At 43.1% G+C, this 19,042-nt stretch overlaps 1 protein-coding gene across 8 annotated transcripts in view; it reads right to left on the bottom strand.

The window, feature by feature from the left end:
- RIC3 (RIC3 acetylcholine receptor chaperone) overlaps positions 1-19,042 on the bottom strand; it is a 45,999-nt gene that overhangs the window by 9,791 nt on the left and 17,166 nt on the right. For 6 of the 8 annotated variants that reach the window (XM_024558899.4, XM_045194061.3, XM_045194065.3 and 3 more), the window contains exons 2-4: positions 9,753-9,982; positions 8,710-8,785; positions 6,054-6,147 (exon numbers count right to left, since the gene is read on the bottom strand). In XM_024558899.4, coding sequence (XP_024414667.2) covers positions 6,054-6,147; positions 8,710-8,785; positions 9,753-9,982 — 400 coding nt within the window. Of the gene's footprint in view, positions 1-1,709; positions 1,833-6,053; positions 6,148-8,709; positions 8,786-9,752; positions 9,983-11,585; positions 11,672-19,042 lie in introns of all 8 variants that reach the window. The other 2 variants (XM_045194063.2, XM_053924291.1) reach the window with 2 other exon arrangements.

The raw sequence follows: 19,042 nt of genomic DNA, 5'->3' as shown, positions 1-19,042 counted from the left end.
AAACCTGAGCCTTTTGTTCTGACCTCAATACCCAAATTTCCTATTGTGCTGGTATATTTTATTGTACATGGATGTTGGGAAGGCCCCTCAACCACATTCAAAGCTGAACTCAGGATCCCCATCCCAAGCCTTATCTTCTTCTCCCTCTTTTGTGCTTTTATCTTAGTTAATATTCCTTCCAGTTTGGGCTGTAAATCTCCAACTTATCTTTCTCCTTTTTCCTCTCCATTACTCTTATCTAGTTAGAAGTTTTCTCCTTTAGGGAGCAAACCCCTCTTCCGCTCACAGTGCAAAGGTTAGGATGAAGCCAATCACCCCCTCACCTCTCCTTCAAGGATGGCCAGGGGATCCGTGGCCAGCCATCGCACTTCATTTCCTTGACTGCAGTGATCAAATCAGTGACACACACAGGAGCCAAGCCACACCAAGTGTACTTTCTCCTAAAACTAGATCTTGAACCCAGTGAAACTTCATCTGAAAACTTTCCACATTAACTCCTCCTGGCAGCAGTCCCTGAGAGACTGTCCGTTTGCTCCTGCTCCCTAAATCCCCAGAGTGCTCTGCTTCCTACTCCTCCTGAAACCCGATCGTTAGCTATTCCTCCCGTATTGTGAACTATCTGGTATTCTTCCAATGCACTCTGCTGCCTCCTCCAAATATTTAACACCCAGATTGGCTGCTTGCAACCAAGGAATCTTCATACAGGCTGTGATTTTTTTCCTCCATGCAGTCCCCTGAATTTGGTCCCTCCCCCCCTTCGGTCACTGGCTTATTTATTACCTTTCGCTAAGACTTTTTCAATAACCTTCTCACGTACAAACCACTCTACATCTCACTGTAAGAGTTATTTTTCTGAAGCGCAGGAGATAATGGCCTTACTTTCCAAAAGTGCACAGAGGCCCCCACTGCAAAGACCACGAATTTCCACCTCAGCCTACCGCTCGGGCCTTCCAGTCTGCTCCTAGTTTACTTTTCCATTTTCCCCATTACTCACTTCTACTCACTTACCCCCGGCCTGGTCTACTCCACTCCTGTTACTTAGGACTGCTTGCTATGCCTTGACTCTCTCATCTTGTTGGTTGCTTGTGCTGCCCTCTCTGAAACATTCTTTCCCCAAACTCCACCTTTTACCCTCAAGGCTTGTTCAAACTCCCCTCTTCCATAAGACCTTCTGTGGCAGGCAGAGCAATCCCCCTTCCCCACCCCCCCAAGTGTCCACATCTTCATCCCTGCATCCTGTAATTATGTTGCCATATACGTAAGGACACTTAGGGTGGCAGATGGAATTAAGGTTGTTACTCAGATGGACTGGAACTAGAGAGATTATCCTGGATTATCAGGGAGGGCACAATGTGATTATAAGAGTCCTTACTAGTGGAAGAGGGAGACAAAAGAGGTCGATGATGTGAGAAGGTCTCAACCCACTATTGCTGAATTGGAACATGGAGGAAAGGGCCCATGAACCAAGAAATGTGGGCAGCTTCTAAAGTCTGAAAAAAGGCAAGGAAACATTCTCCCCAGAGCCTTCAAATGGGCATACAATCCTGCCAACACAATACAATACAATCCCTGATTTTAGCCCAGTGTAGGACTTCTAACATACGGAACTGTAAGATAATAAATGTGTGTTGTTTTAAGCCATTAGGTTTGCGGTAAATTGTTACAGCTGCCACTGAAAACTAGTAACACGTTCCTAGAGCACACTTTACCTCTGAGATGCAGTTCCTTATCGAGAAACACTGCTTTCACTGACAACCACATAGGGTTGCACAGAACAAATCAAAATAGGTATCAAGCCTTGGCTGGTGTGGCTCAGTGGATTGAGTGCTGGCCTGCAAACGAAAATAGGTACCAAAGAAGATATTATTATTGCTGAAAAAGTCTACTTGGAAGCACTTTCTCTAGATCTACCTCAATCATTCTTTCAACATGTACCAACATTGCCCATGTCCAGCAAGGAATACAAGTCTGAACGATGAAGAATCCCTGTCCTCAAGAAGGCCAGAGGGCATCAGGGAAAACAGAAAAGTTAACAGAAAATCAGGAAGTAACATGATACTTACAATACTAAGCAAACCTAGGTAGCATGGGAGTACATAGTAGGAATACCTAACCAAGTTTTGAGTCCAGGAAAGGACTCTCAGAGAAAATGATGTCTAAGCTGAGACCTATGAGACAAGCAAGCGTTAAAATAAGTATGTGTCAGGTGGGGTGGGGGGTTACACCCAAGCAAATGAAAAAAATATATGCGAAGTCCTAGGACAAGTAGTCAGTGTGGCTGGGCCACAGAGAGCGTGACGGAAAAGAGGCATGCAGGGCCGCATCACCCAGCACCACGCAAAGCAGAAGACACAGCCCATCCGCCTGAAAAGCAGAAAGTGAACCGAAGGGAGGCAAAATTAGAGAAAAAGAAACCACATGAGATAGTTCTGACCTATGTCAAAAATAAAGGTATTCATTCATTCACTCACTCATTCTTCCTTCCATTTCAATGAATGCTTATTTCAGAGCCTACTATGGGCCTGTGCCAGGCTCTGGGAATAAGAAGGATAATCCCTGCCCTGATGGAGCTTAGTGTCTTTTGCAGGGAGATAGACTTATTAATTAGGAAGAAATGACAAGACATGATGATCAATGAGATACGGGAAGTGAAGGAAACAGTGAATCAAGGATGCCATCTACTTTCTGCCAAGCAGGTGGTGGGGCAATCTACCGAGATGGGAAATAGTAAAGGTAAACTAAGCTCAGCTAGGGGCAGATGATGAGTTCCATCTTGGACATCCATTCACTGTAGAGGCACTCAACATCTGATGGGGGTAAGGGCAGGTGTCACCTATCATTTATATCATAGATGATACCTGCCCTTATCCCCAGTAGGACTTTGAATCAGGAAATGAAGAATCTCAACAGGGAATGGCCATGATTTAAAATGCTTGTATCAAAAGTGAATTACCTATTCTTTTCCAACAGCATTTACTTAATACCTACTATGTGAACACAGTGAAAAAAAACTGGCTAACCCTGTTCTCAAAGAGTTCGTATTCCAGCACTGTGCGTCAGAAATCTACAGTCCCACACACATACTCTTCGTGCCTGCCAGGGCTGCCTGCTGGCAGAGGCTGCACCCTCACCTCTGCCCTTGGCCCCCCATGCTTCTAGGGGGTGAAGAGTTACCACTGGACATGGTGCTCTGGAAAGGAACTTTAGCTAATCACCAGGACATAAGTGAGGGCACCTCGACTCTGATTCCTCGATCTTTTCCTTGGTCTCTGTGTCCTTGGGTTGGCTACCGGGCCTAATATCAGAGGGAACGCAGCACAGTACAAGCCTTCAGGAGGCTTCATTATTTAAACACGTACATAGCCCTATCTTATCCAGGGAAAGCTGTCCAAAAGTTTAATTAGATAGTATTAAAACCCTTTCCTATGTTTTGACCCTTACGTAAGCATTAAGATGGAAGTTTCAGAAACTGCGTATTTCTAAAATTTTAAACAAAATCTTGCTGATATGGAATGAATATTACATACATAAAAGTACTTAGAAGGCTGTAAATGAACACATCTTCTTTGTCTTACACCCTCTCCTTGACCCCCAAAAGTCAAGAGATGTGATAAGATCTTGACCTGCCAGAAAAAAATACTGGGGTACTTTGGACTAATAGTCTCAGAAGCACAGACTTGTGGAGGACAACTGCCACAGAATCTGAGATTAGAGGACGTAAGTGTTAAAAGGAAACAACGTCAAGCATGGGGCTCCCTGGCCCTTGCAATTTTCAGGGTTGAATTCCCTGAAATGTTTTCGGCTAGGGCCAGCTTGTAAGGAGAAAAGGTGTTGATTAAGGAGTGTCAGAGAGAAAGTCCCATCTTCACGGACGGGAAAGTAAGAGATGTGGGAAAGACAGCCACAAGCTATGCTCTCCTCAGGGGAAAAGGAACTGTCCGCCAGTCCCTGAGCCGTGCTGCGGAAAACATTTTATGCAGCCGTCACCTTGCGGCTGGCTGGAAGGAGCCCACACGGCAGCATCTTATGAGTAAGGGTTTTCAGTCAGGACCTGTGGGCCCAGGAACAACGAAGTGGCACAACTCCAGCTGCAGGCTGGGGGCAAGTCCTGTACCTTTGCACATAAAACATGGAGCAGTAACCCTAGCGCAAGAGAACAGACAATAGTTAGGGTTTACGGCATTGTGTCCCTGGCCTGGGCAACAGTTAGATGGTGCACATGGGTGGGATGGTGGGGTTCTTTGATGTGAGCTAAGGGAGTCTGAGCGGGAGTAATAGTGAGAAAATACGTTCATGCGGTTTCTCATTCCAAGGCCTAGGGGTTGGGTCTCCCAGGAGGGAGGCCAGGCCCACAGGTATTCTTCTATGGCTTTCGTGACCCTTAGGTAGGGGGCTTCAGATGAACAAGGGCCAAGTACTGATATTTTTTAAGGCACGAGGGTCGATAAAAGCCTGGCAGTTCCCCACCCAGACTGTGAGTAGCACAGGGTGAGGACAGGAAAGACCAGAACAGTGTAGTCGCCCAAACTGGCAGTCACATTCGTACAGATTCTCATACATCAGGTAATATATAAAAAGCATTTAGCCCAGAGCTTGGTCCTTAGTAAGTGCTCAATAAATATAAAAAAAAAAGTTTTGAAAAACTTGGTATTTATTGACCACTTAATTAAGGACCAAGCTCTGGGCTAATTGCTTTTTACACATTGTCTGATGTATGAGAATCTGTACGAATGTGACTGCCAGTCTGGGCGACTACACTGTTCTGGTCTTTCCTGTCCTCACCCTGTGCTACTCACAGTCTGGGTGCGGAAGGGGGAAGCGTTTTCAGGAACAACTATAAAGGACACGGGACAAAACCAAGGGGGGTGGAAGCGGGGGAGGTAGGTGGGGATGACTGGGGTGAGGGAGGCATGGTGAGGGGTAAACGCAGACAACTGTACTTGAATAATTTTAAAAAATAAATATCAAATATTTTTATACAATCACACAGTATACTCATGTATAGATATGTCCACATATCTATACCACTTTGGGGAACATTCCAGATAGTCACTCTGCTTTCTAGACTAAAAGAAGGTCAAGGCTCCTGGGCCCACACAGGCAAGGGTCATCCTCACAAACGTCTTCTCAGCAGCACTGTGGACACTGCAGAAGCAGCCAAGACAAAAGACTGCAACCTGAGGGTGTTCCCCTTCTATCTAGCCGAAGATGGGCAAGGCTGGGGCCATGGAGCACAGTGAGGGCCACAGGGCTCTCGTACCTCTAAGGATGGCAGGCAAAAGAGGCCTAGGTGAGGGAGACGTTTTCTGGGGCAGAAAAGACTCCACAGTGAGCCTATGGGGCTATAGGGAGAGACCTTTCACAACACGTTCTCTTGCTCGGGATTTGGCCCTTCACCCCTATTCTTCCTCAATTCTTGTCAGAAGGCCTCCCTCAAACAGACTCTCCCTTTGTTCTGAATCTCACATTGTGGTTTTTCCCTCCTGGCCTTCCCACATTCATGTTTACTTAGTTGTGCCCACTTCCATCAACCTCCTGAAACTACCTTTTCAGATGCACAGCCAGCCCTGTAGTAACAGCAGTGAGTCTTCCCTGTGGGGCATCCCAAGGAGCTCGGCTGGTTCCTGACACCTACTTTACGTGTCTAACTCTGCTCTGGCAGAAGCAACACAGACCAAATGCCTAATCTGATCACACTTGCTCTGTTCTCTCATTTGGTCTCAAATAGCACAATATCTAATAATCTGGTTTTACTTAAAATTATGCCTTTTTTTTAGACAAGCTAGGAAATTGTCTTCCTTAAAACTCAGTTATTTAACCCATCAGGATTTGCTCACAAGTTTACTCACAATAATGTGTGTAGCACTGAACATATGCTCGAGAAACCTGAGATTGCTTGACAGCACGAAAATGGACATGACACGTGGGAATATGCAAATGACAAATAAGTCGACAACTATGTAAAATGCTAGGAAGTGCCCCAGAAACCAAAGTAAAGCAAAATTTTGAATTGATTCTCTAAACAGGAAACGGTCTGAGTCCTGCAAACCTACCTTCCGCCGTTAGGTCCCACTCGGTTGATCAATTTTTCCATGGCTTCCTCTGTCTCCTTCAGTTTTTCTTGCAGTTGAACAAGCTCAAAATTGGCTGAAAAACAAGCACCAGTCTGAGAACCATCATATGCAACTCACTACGCTCTTTTCTGGAACATGCTGGTGGTGACACCGCAGCAATCCAGGCTGGTGCTGAGACTCAGAGAAGAGACGAGGAGTTCCTCCCGCCAATCCCATGAGGAATCAAAGGGTGCTGTGGTCTGGGCACCGATATCTAAAGGGTACATGCTTAGTGAGTGGCGGGCAAATCACTCTCTAACAACCAGAAACACAGCAGGACCAGCTAAGAAAACACCTAGCACTGAACACCTGTTCCTACAGCCACCCAAGAAGAAATGAAGAAGATAAACACCCCCTTTTCCCATTTTCTTTTTTTAATTAAAATACAGTTAATACACAGTATTACATTAGTTCTGAGGGTATGACATAGTTATTCAACATTCATGGACCTCACTAACAAAGTGGGCACCACACTAAGCTTAGCGACATTCCGTCACACGAGGTTATTACATTACTGACTGTATTCCCTTATGCCACACCTTACACCCCCACGACTTTTTAATTTTATGACTAGAATTTTGCATCTCTTATTCACCTTCACCTTTTTTGTCCTTTCCCCAACCCCTTCCCCTCTGGAAATCACCAGTTTGTTCTACGTGTCTATGAAACGGTTTCTGTTTTGTGCTGCTTGTTCATGTGTTTTGTTTTTTAGATTCCACATATAAGTGAAATCATACAGTATTTGTGTTGCTCTGCCGGACATATTTCACGCAGCGTAATACCTTCTAGGTCCAGCCAAGCTGTCTCCAATGGCAAGACCTCGTTGTCCTTCACGGCTGAGTGACACCCACTGCACACATGCACCACGTCCCCTTCACCCGCTCATCTGCCTGTGGACACTGAAGTTGCTTCCATACCTGGCTATTGTTATCCAAATGATGCTCGAGGGAGAAGCACCAAATCTATGAGGTATCTTAGAAAACTAAATGAAATGAGCAGTCCTGCACCTGCACCTCAGGTTGCAAACACATCTGGAAGGTAAGAGTTCCAGTGTTATGCTTCCTCAACAGAGGAAGTCTTGAACTAGGGGTGAGACCACCTGCCCACGGTTCTCTGCCCCAGCCATGTGGAGTGAAGTGGTGTGACCCTGCCTCCCAAAGGATCGGTAGTTTTCTCAGTGAGGGTCAGTAGAGTGTATCTATGTACTGAAACTAACTTTAAGACCCTAAAAGTAGAACAGAAAAAATAATCAGCACATGAAATGAACTTCAAGGCGGAAGGAAAATAAAATGCTCATTACACAGATAATCCAGTTTTTCTGTTTCATGCCCAGAATCTTTCTCTACCCAGATATATTTAAAGGGTCATTGTAAATGAGGAATTTCAAAGGCTTCTGAACACTTCTGGAACTAGCTCTTACTCACACAGTTAACATCTGTAAAGGGTCTGGAGGACCGTGCCACACAAATGCTCCAGTTATTTTTATTTGCTGCGTGATTTGAAGGATAAGAAGCTGATACAGCTGCTACTACAGTATAAAACACATGCTCTTAGGAATTCCTTTTATTTACTTTTCTGTTTTAAATGCACTATGTGCCAGGACACAGAATTTGCTACTCTTTAAAGAGTCCCTTAAAAATTACTTTACTGATACATTTACCATCACTGTTTGACATTATCTCAGTTAAGAACACAGAAGCTTTCTTACAGAATTCCCTGAATATTTGAGATTTCCAAAAAGGATGCAGAATGTGACTGAAATGTCTATTTCCACAGAGAATCCGGAGTAAGTACAAAAAGCAGTCACGGCCAGAGGCAGATACTTTGGCCTAGCCTCCTATCATTTGGCTGATGTCTGCTTTAAAACCCTCCGACGAGGCTTGATTATCCACAGGATAAAGCCACTTGGCCTCTAATGCCCTCAACAGTATGGTTTAACCTGTCTGCTCTCCCAGCCTTCTTCCCCGCAGCTGCCCGACGTCAGGCCATGTCTCGCGCAAGTTGTCCCATCTATCTGACACCCAGCCAGACATGATTTCCCGAAAGGCTTTTGTCAAAGCCTTTCTTTCTAGGTGGTAAACTTTTCACAAGTTATTCTTCCTGACATCCATCCTCGATTATAAATTCTTAGAGGGAAGAGCTATGCCACACGTATCTCATCTCCCCAGAGAACACAGAACATTCTAGTTGGTCAGTGAGTATCTGATGATCATGTTTCAAGAGCCAGAAGTGTTACACTCTGTCCCTAGGCCTCATGACTTGATCTCTCTGCCCCTCTGTGAAATAAAGATATTTGCTCCCAATATTCTGAAATCTGGAAATGAGAAGCAACCCATTCCAAATGTGAAATATTGATTTGCAAACATATAAAAAATTGAACTGGCAGTTCTGTACTTCTTGTTAATTATCTTTCCCTTAAAAGCCAACATCCGTATGGAAACTTCTGAGAACGCTCAGAGCTAAGGTAAAAATGGCATCAGATTAATGTGGCACGACTTTTGAGAAATGCTTTTAGGGCGTATCCAGATCCCCCTCTGGCTGTATCACAGCTGTCTGATGCAGTGAAACTTGTGACTCTGCTGACAAGGGCACTCACTAATTTTCCTGCAGGCGTCGCCGGGCGTGGCTGCAGGGCACTTCCGGTCCTCCGCAGTGGTCTTCCCCCGGGAAAGCTGAGGATTGAAGGAGGTACAGCACATCAACAGCAGCTCAGAACCTCAAAGTCACGGAACCCCTCATATTAAGTGAAAAAAAAAAAAAAAGGAAGAAAAAGAAAAGGTTGCAGACAAAAATTAAGTCAGAAATCCAACTGAATAGAAAGAACTCAAAACAAACAAAAAGAGCCTAACGAAGGTTTCCAAGTCAAACTTATCGAGGCACAGGGAAAAACCTCTCTCTACAGGTCATCTGCCTTGCCCGTGCTCGTCTAGACTCAGCTCAGGCAGCCTGCAGAGTTCCTGGGCGAGGAGGGGCTCGCCTCTTACTCTGGTTAGGAGGGCAAAGTGAACTCCTGCCCCTGCTTCACAGTGCCTCGCTAGGCCCACGGCCTGCCAAAGTCCACCTGAGTTAAGGCAGACTACTTGTAAAGGACCCGCACCATGTCTCCCCAGAGCTAGGAAACATCAGGCGTAGTTTCAGGATGTGGCACTTCCGTTTAGAAGAATTACTGGAGATGATGTTAAAAAAAACAGCACCTCAGACTCCTGGGGGAAAAGAAGGACAAAGTGATGTTGGTGTGGTCATCTGGCCTCCCAGTGGCTACCTGAAAATAACTGAGCCGATCCTAAAATCAAGCTCTTCTTAGAGCAGCTTCATGCCTTTTCAGCTTGCAAAAATGCCCAGTAAAAGAAAAATTGGGGGGCTTTGAACTTTGTTGCTATAACTAGATTAGAAAACTAGAAGATCCAGGTTCAAGTCCTGGCTCTGCAGTTTCAGTTGTGAATCCTGGGGAAAATCATTAAGCTGAGTGAAGATTTTCTCATTGGTAAAACTGAGGTAACAGCTATCCTCAGTACCTTCTAAAGAGGAGGCCAGGTTTAGGGAGATGATAGATTTGTAAAGGGTTTTAATGCCGACAATGATTTTTATTACAATATTAGACTGTTGTGGATGTAATATGATCAAGATGATTCCACTTACCTTAAACAGAATGTACAGTATGTATAAAAAAATCCCAAAACCATAGATTGGAATAATCTGCCCCATCAGGCCTCTTCCACTACCTCCTCCTCCTCCAGTGCCTCCACCTGATCCTCTGGCCTTTGCAAAGGCTTCTGCAAGGTGAGACCTCTGGACACGAGCTGCAGGGGTCTGGCCATCCAAGGGTGCTTGATGATGATGCATCATGGGTGGAAATCGACCCAACTTCCCTGAAAAAATAAATCAATCAGTATTTATTTCTCTACTATTTTAAATACGGCTATTGTGAAATCACCTAATGCACTGAGGTACAAATAACAGAAGCCAACTCAAACAAGTTAAGAAAAAAGAGGAACTTGATTATAAGGACAGAGAAGTATCACACATAATATGATGTGCCTATCTTGAGCTGTTCACCAAACCCATTTTTTCTCTTCCTTTTGGGTCCACAGCTAAATACTTTTCAGCTTCCCATACAGTTAAATGTGGTCATGTGGCTGAGTTACAGCCATAGGAATGTGAAGGACATGTGCTAGTTCATGGCCTGGCCTATAAAACATCCCATGCGTTAAACTCCACGTTCGTTTCCTTTCCACAAGCTGGATGCAGCACCTAAGGGGACCCTGGACATCATGTGATGATAAAAATGGAGAGCCTCCATCAACCTGGGCTCCTGATAACTGTGTGGCACAGAGCCGCCCACTACTGCCGCCCCTGACAACTTAGAACCATCTGGACCTGCTTACATGAGGAGAGATAAACTTCCACGGTGTGAGGGCCAGTGTACACTTTGGAGCCTGGTACAGCGGGGAGCCACCCCTCCCTAATACAGATGAGGAAATGCCATCTGGGCTCAGAAGAGGACAGGACTAGACACTGGAGAGCCCTCAGGATCCAGGACAGCCACCCTCTCATTCGATCTCATCGTTCTCCCCTCGGTGGGGTCGCAAGCCTTTTTTTCTATTTCTCTGTGTGTATCTTCTTCATTCTCCTTCCTCTGCGGACCCATTTCTTTAGCTTTTTTGGGAACATGGAAGAAGATGGTCATCCCCAAACCCCTCGTTAGCATGTCCTTTAAGAAGCCAGCAGAGACTGGTCATAATTTCTAATTCCTGGAGGGAGATTTTTGAAAGCTCAGCTTGGGTAGGTATGAATCCCTTTCCAATCCACTGTAGCTGAGCAGACAGGACTCATTTGCAGAAACAGGGTCACAGGAGTCCGTCCCTGTGAGTGGATGCAGGGCTTACAGAAAGGAGGGTGTATCTGTTTTCTTGCATTTCTTTTCCTCTAGCAGAAGCAGCCAAACATTAACACCAACTGCCAAACCTACTGAGAACCAGAGGTGAGAAAGGAAAGGAAGACATCTCTTCAAAAGGGCATGTAAACAGGCTTGTGTGGAAAAACCATAGAGAGACCAAATGATAAAGCAGAGAACACGAGAGAACAGAAAGACTTCATAAATCACACTCTAAAAACACAGGGTGAAAAACTGCTGGATTTGACTTCAACAAAATTATAGATTTCTGCTTAATAAAGAATGCCATGAGCAGAGGTAAGATTGATGGCAAGGAAAAGCTTTTGCAACATCTAAAATTGACAAGGGATTACAATATCTAGAATGGTCAAGAAATTTCTACAAGTAAATATGAACAGCACAGGAAACCCAATAGAAAAGTGGTTAAAAGATATGAGTAGGAAACTCATCTCAAAGCTTAAATGATTGAAAAATAGTAGAAAAATTATATAAAGGCCCTGGCCGGGTGGCTCAGTTGGTTGCAGCACCGTCCTGTGCATCGAAAGGTTGCGGGTTTGATCCCTGGTCAGGGCACATACCTAGGTTGTGGGTTCAATCCTGGTCAGGGCACATAGGAGAGGCAACTGATCGATGTTTCTCTCTCTCTCCCTCCCTTCCTCGCTCTCTAAAAACCAATAAATATATATTCAGATGAGGATTCAATTATATAAAGATATGATCAAACTCAAAGTAAAACTAAGGAGTAAAATATAAATTATAATGTAAACAGATTATGGTAAAATATGTATGAGACCTATGAGAAGGGAAAGATTAGAAAGCAGGGGACAGCGAGGACTGGCACAGACGCGGGGAGGCAAGAACTCCCACGCACTGCGAGATGAGTGGAAACCGACACGGCCACACTTGCCCACACGGCCAAGCTCCACTTCTCTCCCAGAACTGACTTTGGATGATATGAAAATTATGGGGGAAAAACGTTTCTTTTTAAAAGGAGGTCGGCAACAGAAAAGAAACACAGCTTCCGACAGTAGAAGGAAACCACGTCAGTCACCAGTCCTTACTCTGGGTGCTGGTGACTACTATGTTGCTGTAAAATTGTTTAGGATCTTATTATAGCAACTGGTGAGCACTGGCTTTAAGACTACAGTTCGCCCTCAGAGAAATGCCTCGCCAATATCCAAGCAGCTGAGTAAGCTTTCTCTTAGAGAATTCGATACAGAGTGGCTAGTGTTCAATAAACTGTATTTAATATTTGTGGTTCTATGTTGAACTTCACTTCACTGTACTGAGAACACTTCAAAACCTGGTATAAAACAAAAAATAAAAAAATTAAAACTAGGTCATGGCACGAAAAGCATTATTCTGCATTTCTAAAATTAAAAATTGATGATGATGCTAAACAGCACACATCTCCCCCAAAACTCGTACAGATCCGCCGGCCAGGAAGACTTACTGGACAGCTTTACCCTCAGGGCTCTGTGCTGTAGGTAAGAAAGAGGGAAGGCCAGAAATGAAACACAAACTGGGGTTCCCACATGGAACAGTGCTTTTGAAAAGGAGCTTATCTGAAACAGACAACGAAGAGGGGCAGGGTGTCATGGACTTCATTACTAGACAAACTAAATGTCTATTGAAAGAATGCAAACACACACAGAAAGAGGAGAGGAGTCAAATGGGATGAACCACCGAAGAGAACGAGGCTCAGAAAAGCAGAGAGACAACGGCACACCAGGAGGAAAGGAGAACGTGTGCAACGAGGGAGAGATGAGAACGATGGAACCGGAACAAAGAACAAATAAGGCCAACGAAACTATCGGGTTGGCCAAAAAGTCCAGTACGTTTTTTCCACAAAATAAAACACACATTTTTCATTTTCACCAATAACTTCATTGATTTGGATACTTTGAGTACGTCAGTTTTCTCCCACTATTGTCTTCTAATGTATAGAGGCCAGGGGTGCTGCTAAACATCTTCCAATGCATAAGACAGCCCCACAGCAAAGAATTATTTGGCCAAAATGTCAAGAATACCAAAAAACTTCGTAACCCACTTTTGACACGTTTGATCAGTCACAGCATCTTCTCCATACACTGCACAAATATTCTTCTGCATTTCAGTTGTGTTTTTACCTCTCTTGAAATAAAGCATAATATGCCCAAAATGTGGCATATCTTGTTCCATCTTCAATATTAAAATGGGTGCAGAAAAATTCACCAATTTGGTAAGTTTTTTTAAAATGCACATTATTATGACAGCTGCCACAATACAATGTAACAAAATTGTTTCCACTGAAGTTAAAGACAACTAAGCACTACTACAGCCATTGTATGGAAAAAAACAGAAGGGACTTTTTGGCCAACCCAACAGTTCGACTCCATTTAGAGAAGTAACAACAGATAAGGAGAGGGAAGTGGAGGTGGTGTTTAAATGCCAACTTGTGGTGTGTAAATTTGATACTGTGGGTCTAGGATCCAGGAAGTGACTTCATGAGAAAGGTGCTTGAGGGGGATTGATCTGGCAGTTGAGTTGGGTGTGGGAAACCAGCAAGAGGGCGGTAAGTCAGCTCTGGGCTTGAGGTGCTGGCTGTAGTTATGAAGAGGACAGGAGAGGTCCAAGGGCGTCCACCACATATGCAATGAGCAGCAGCATGTACTGTTGAGCAGAGTACGAGCCAACTGGGGAGGAGGTAAGACCACCCCAAAGTCATGAGTTTCAGATGCTCAGAGCAGACAAGGAAGAACCCGGGAAGGCGTAAGATGACGGGAAGACTGAGCACACACGTTTCACATGTTAAATTCCAGGGTTGGTGGCACATTCAGAAGAAATTGTTATTAGACTACAGTTGGGCTTGAGAAGAAACTCTAAGCTACCTAAAATGATAAAGCTAATTAAAATTAGGTAAGTGAATCATTCCCATGACAAAAAGGTTGCAGGGATACATGCACATACAGGTAAAAAGCAGAAGGAAAGAAAATTGAGCTGGTCTAAGAGGACCAGAAACAAACCGGTATCATAAAACAGGAGGACAGAGTTGAAAGCAACTGGGAAGTCTAGAAGAAACTGAATAAAGACTAACGCAATCCCTGGTTTAGACACGACGTAGTCTTGGGAAAAGGGTGGTCATCACATGAAACCCTGACTGTCTAGCGGTTTAGACAGTAAGAGGAATGGATGGACTACAAAGCATCATGGAGTCTTCAGAGTCAGAAGGAGCCTTAAAAGCCATCCAGTCTTGGGACATAAAGTACAGCACACGGAATGTAGTCAATAATATTGCAGTAACTATGTACGGCGCCAGGGGGTACTGCAGTGTCGGGGGAGCGCTCGGTTGAGCACGATTGTCTAACCAATCTGCTATATACCTGAAACTAACACAAAATAATACTGAATGTGGACTATAATTGAAAAATAAATTTTAAAAAGGCCATCCAGCCTTTTTCAACAAATGGTATGGGGACAAAGATGAAGTTCAACCCCTAATTCATTCACAACATAGTATATTTTAAAATTAACTCAAAATGGTTTAAAAACCTCAATTTAAGAATTAAAACTACAAAACTCTTAGAAGAAATAGACAAACTATCATGACCTTGGATTAGGCAACAGCATCTTAGATTCAACACCAAAACCACAAGCAACCAAAGAAAAAATAGGTCAACTGGACTTCATCAAATTTTAATATGCGTGTGCTACGAATCACACTATCAAGAAACCTAAGACAGCCCAATGAGCGGGAGAAAATATTTGCAAATCATACATCTGATACGGGTCTAATGTTCAAAATATATAAAGAACTCTACCACTCAACGATAAAATAAAAACAATCCATTTAAGAATGAAAATGGTCAAAGGCTCTTAATAGGCACTTCTCCAAAGTATATAAAAGGCCAATAAGCACATAAAAAGATGTTCAATGCCACTAGTCATCAAAAAAATGCATATTGAACCCACATGAGATACCACTTTATACTCACTAGGATGCTATAATAAAAGAAGACAGATAATAAAGAGTGCTGGAATATATCTCCTTGGGCAAGGGAAACAAAGGAAAAAATATAGACAAATGGGACAATATCAAAGTTAAAAGTTTTTGCACAGCAAAGGAAACCATCAACAAAATAGAAAGACAACCTCCTGAATGGGAGAAGCTATTTGCCAATGATACATTTGATAAGGGGTTAATATCCAACATTTATAAAGAACTCATACAACTCAACACCAAAAAACCCTCTAACAACCCAATTAAAAAAAATAGATAGAGGGCCTGAATAGATACTTTTCCAAAGAGGACATACAGATGGCCAAGAGACGTATTAAAAGTCGTTTAACATCACTAGTCAGCAGAGAGATGCAAATTAAAACCAAAATTAGATATCACCTCACACCTGTCAGAATGGCCATCATCAATAAATCTACAAACAACAAGTGCTGGCGAGGATGCGGAAAAAGGGGAGCCCTCACACACTGTGATGGGAATGCAGACTGGTGCAGCCACTGTGGAAAACAGTGTGGGAGGTTCCTCAAAAAATTAAAAATGCAACTTCTTTGTGACCCAGCACTCACTCTTCTAGGTATACTCATCCAAAGAAACCCAAAACACTAATTCAAAAAGATACATGCATCCCTACGTTCATTGTGGTGTTATTTGTAACGGCGAAGATATGGACGCAACCCAAGTGCCCATCCACAGCGGACTGGAGAAGGACGCGGTGGTGCATATATACAAGGAAATATCATTTTTTATCATACCATAAAAAGGAATGAATCTTAAAATTTGCAACAACATGGGTAGACCCAGAGGGTATTGTGCTAAGTGAAATAAAATGGGCAAAATAAACGAACAAACAAAACGGAAACAGACTTACAGATGCACAATACAAACTGACGGCTGCCGGAGGGAAGGGGACTTGGAAGGATGGGGGAAAAAGGTGACGGATTGAGAAGTACAGATTGGTAGTGACAAAACAGTCGTGGGGATGTAAAGGTCAGCAGAGGGGACACAGTCAGTAATATCATGACAATTATGTGTGGGACTAAGTGGGCACTGGAAACACTGGGGGGACCACTCTGTAACGTACATGATTTTCTAACCACTATGCTGTACACCTGAAACTTATAGAATATTACTGACTGTCAAAAAAAGAAAAAGTGTTGGCGCGGTTGTGGAGAAAATGGAACTCTCACACCCTGTGGTGGGATATAAACTAGTGCAGCCACCTAGAAACACAGTCTGGCAGTTCCTCAGAACTTTGACTGACCAACAAAGTTTCCATACAACCCCACAGTCACACTCTGAGGTACACCCCCAAGAAGAATATGCTCACACAAAAACTTGGATACAAATGTTCCTAACAGCATTATTTACAATGGCCAGATACGCATTAACTGACAAATGGATGAGCAAAATGTGTTATATCCACACAGTGGAATATTATTTGGCCATAAAAAGGAATGAAATATGATAATACTACAATATGGATGAACTTTGAAAACATTAAGCTATGTGAAAAAAAGCCAGTCATGCAAGACCACATATTATATAATCCCATTAACAGGAAATGTCCAGAATAGGCAAACCTATAGAGACAGAAAGTAGATTAGTGGTTTCTTTGGGCTGGGGCGGGGGGGATGATAAAATGTTCTGAAATTGATTGTGGGGGAGATTGCATAACTCTGCGATTATATTAAAAACCGCCAACTATACACTTTCACAGGTAAATTGCACGGTATGTGAATGATGGCTCAATAAAGCTATGTTTTAAAGTCATCTAGTCTAACCACCTGTGTTCAATATCCTCCCCTCCCTTAAGTGGTGGTCTTGACTTTGCTGAATCCCATCCAACAGAAAACTAAGTACTTCCCCAGGAAGCTCACGCCACCTCGGTACACTCTTTGACTGCTAGACCTGTCCTGAGTTCACCAGTAATGGGAGTAAGGAGGAAGTACAGTACAGGGTTTCAAAAGCAACACTGACTGAATCCAGATGTGTCAAGAAGTACAGAAACAGGACCGGTAAAGAGAATGTAGACTGGAATTAAGAGAAGCTGAAAAATAGGGAACGCTATTTTCAAAGGTAGGAGAGGACTAGAGCGCAATGGAACAGACAGGCTAGATTTAAAGAAAAAAAGTTTTATAACCTAGGACCTACGAGAAACCCAAGCATTTTATATTTGGTGGAATAGTTCACGTATCTACTACTGACACTTAATGTGCCAGGCACTGTGCCAGACACCGAGATTAAAACCTAAATAAAACAGAGCTCCTGTCTTTAAAGAATTTACAGATGAAAAGTATAATTACAACAACATGGTGGTAACTGTGCCTTAACCATCAAGTCCAATGGCTTTTTCCTCCCTTCTCACTCTTAGGACTCCTCTGCAACGCAAGAAAGGGAATACCACCACAGAGGAGTCATTCAGTAAGTACTTGCATTCATCTGAGTAAATCCTCGTCAACCTTTCTGCCTTAATCTCTATGGGACATCACTCTGCAAGCTCCTTTCCCCACTAACCGGCCTTCCACCTATTCCCTCTCAGACTCTTGCACTGGTTCTTTAACCCACTCTCCCCAAGATTTTCTCTCAACCTCCGTTCTTTTTTTAAAAAATTTTAATTATTTTCCCATGACCATATAGCTCCCTTACACCCCCACCTCCGCAATCACCACACTATTGTCCATGTCCATGAGTCCTTTTTCCTCAATCCCTCCACCCCCTACCCTCCCCCTATAGCTGTCATCTGCTGTCTATGAGTCTGTCTGTTTTGCTTGTTAGTTCAGTTTGTTCATCAGATTCCACATATGAGTGAGATCATATGGTATTTGTCTTTCTCTGACTGGCTTATTTCACTTAGCGTAATGTTCTCCAGGTCCATCCATGCTGTTGCAAAGGGTAAGGTTTGTCCTTTATGTCCGAGTGGTATTCCATTGTGTAAGTGTCCCATAGTTGTTTCATCTATGCTCATCTACTGATGGGCACTTAGACCTCTTAAATATCTTGGCGGTTGTACAAAAAATAACACTGCAATAAACATAGGGGTGCTGATGTTCTTTTGAATCAGTGTTTTGGGTTTCTTAAACATATTCCCACAAGTGGGATCACTGAGTCAAAAGGCAGCTCCATTTATAATTTTTTGAGGTATCTCCATACTGCTTTCCACACAGGCTGCATTCCTACCAAAAGTGTACAAGGTTCCCCTTCCTCCACACCCTCACCAGCACTTGTTGTTTGTTGATTTATTGACGACAGCCATTCTGACAGGTGTGAGGTGATGTTTACTGTGGCTTTAATTTCAATCTCTCTGATGATTACTGATGTTGAGCATCTTTTCATATGTCTACTGGCCATGTGTATGTCCTCTTTGGAGAAATATCTATTCAGGCCCTTTGCCCATTTTTTAAATTGGGTTGTTGGTTTTTTTGGTGTTGAGTTTTATTAAGTTCTTTATAAATTTTGGATATTAGCCCCTTATCAGATAGATGTATGGGCAAATATGTTCTCCCATTCTGTGGGTTGCCTTTTTATTTTGTTGATGGTTTCCTTTACAGTGCAAAAACTTTTTAGTGTGATGAAGTCCCATTTATTTTTTTTCTTTTGTTTCCCTTGCCTGGGGAGATATGTCAGATAAAATATTGCTACAAGTAATGTTCAGGTTTTACTGCCTATGTTTTCGTCTAGGATTTTTATGGTTTTGAGTCTAACATTTAAGTCTTTAATCCAGTTTGAATTTACTCTTGTGTGTGGTGTTAGAAGGTGGTCTAGTTTCATTTTTCTGCACACATCTGTCCAATTTTCCCAACACCACTTATTGAATAATCTATCTTTAGCCCCCTCTATTCTTTCTTTATCCTTTTTCCTTTGGCAAAAATCATTCATTTTCAAGGCATCCATTATTATTTCCAAAATGTATACCTCCAGTTCTGACCCTTCCCTCAAGCTCCCATTTCTTATCTCTAAATCTCATTAGTGTGTATAGATCCATTTATATGTCTACCATCTCAAACCTAAAAATGAAACTCATTTTCACCTTCCAAAACC

Source organism: Desmodus rotundus, chromosome 5 (assembly GCF_022682495.2).
Source record: "Desmodus rotundus isolate HL8 chromosome 5, HLdesRot8A.1, whole genome shotgun sequence".
Lineage (NCBI taxonomy): Eukaryota > Metazoa > Chordata > Mammalia > Chiroptera > Phyllostomidae > Desmodus > Desmodus rotundus.
The sequence above is the reverse complement of the archived record's forward strand: the minus strand, read 5'-3'. Positions and strand labels throughout refer to the sequence as shown.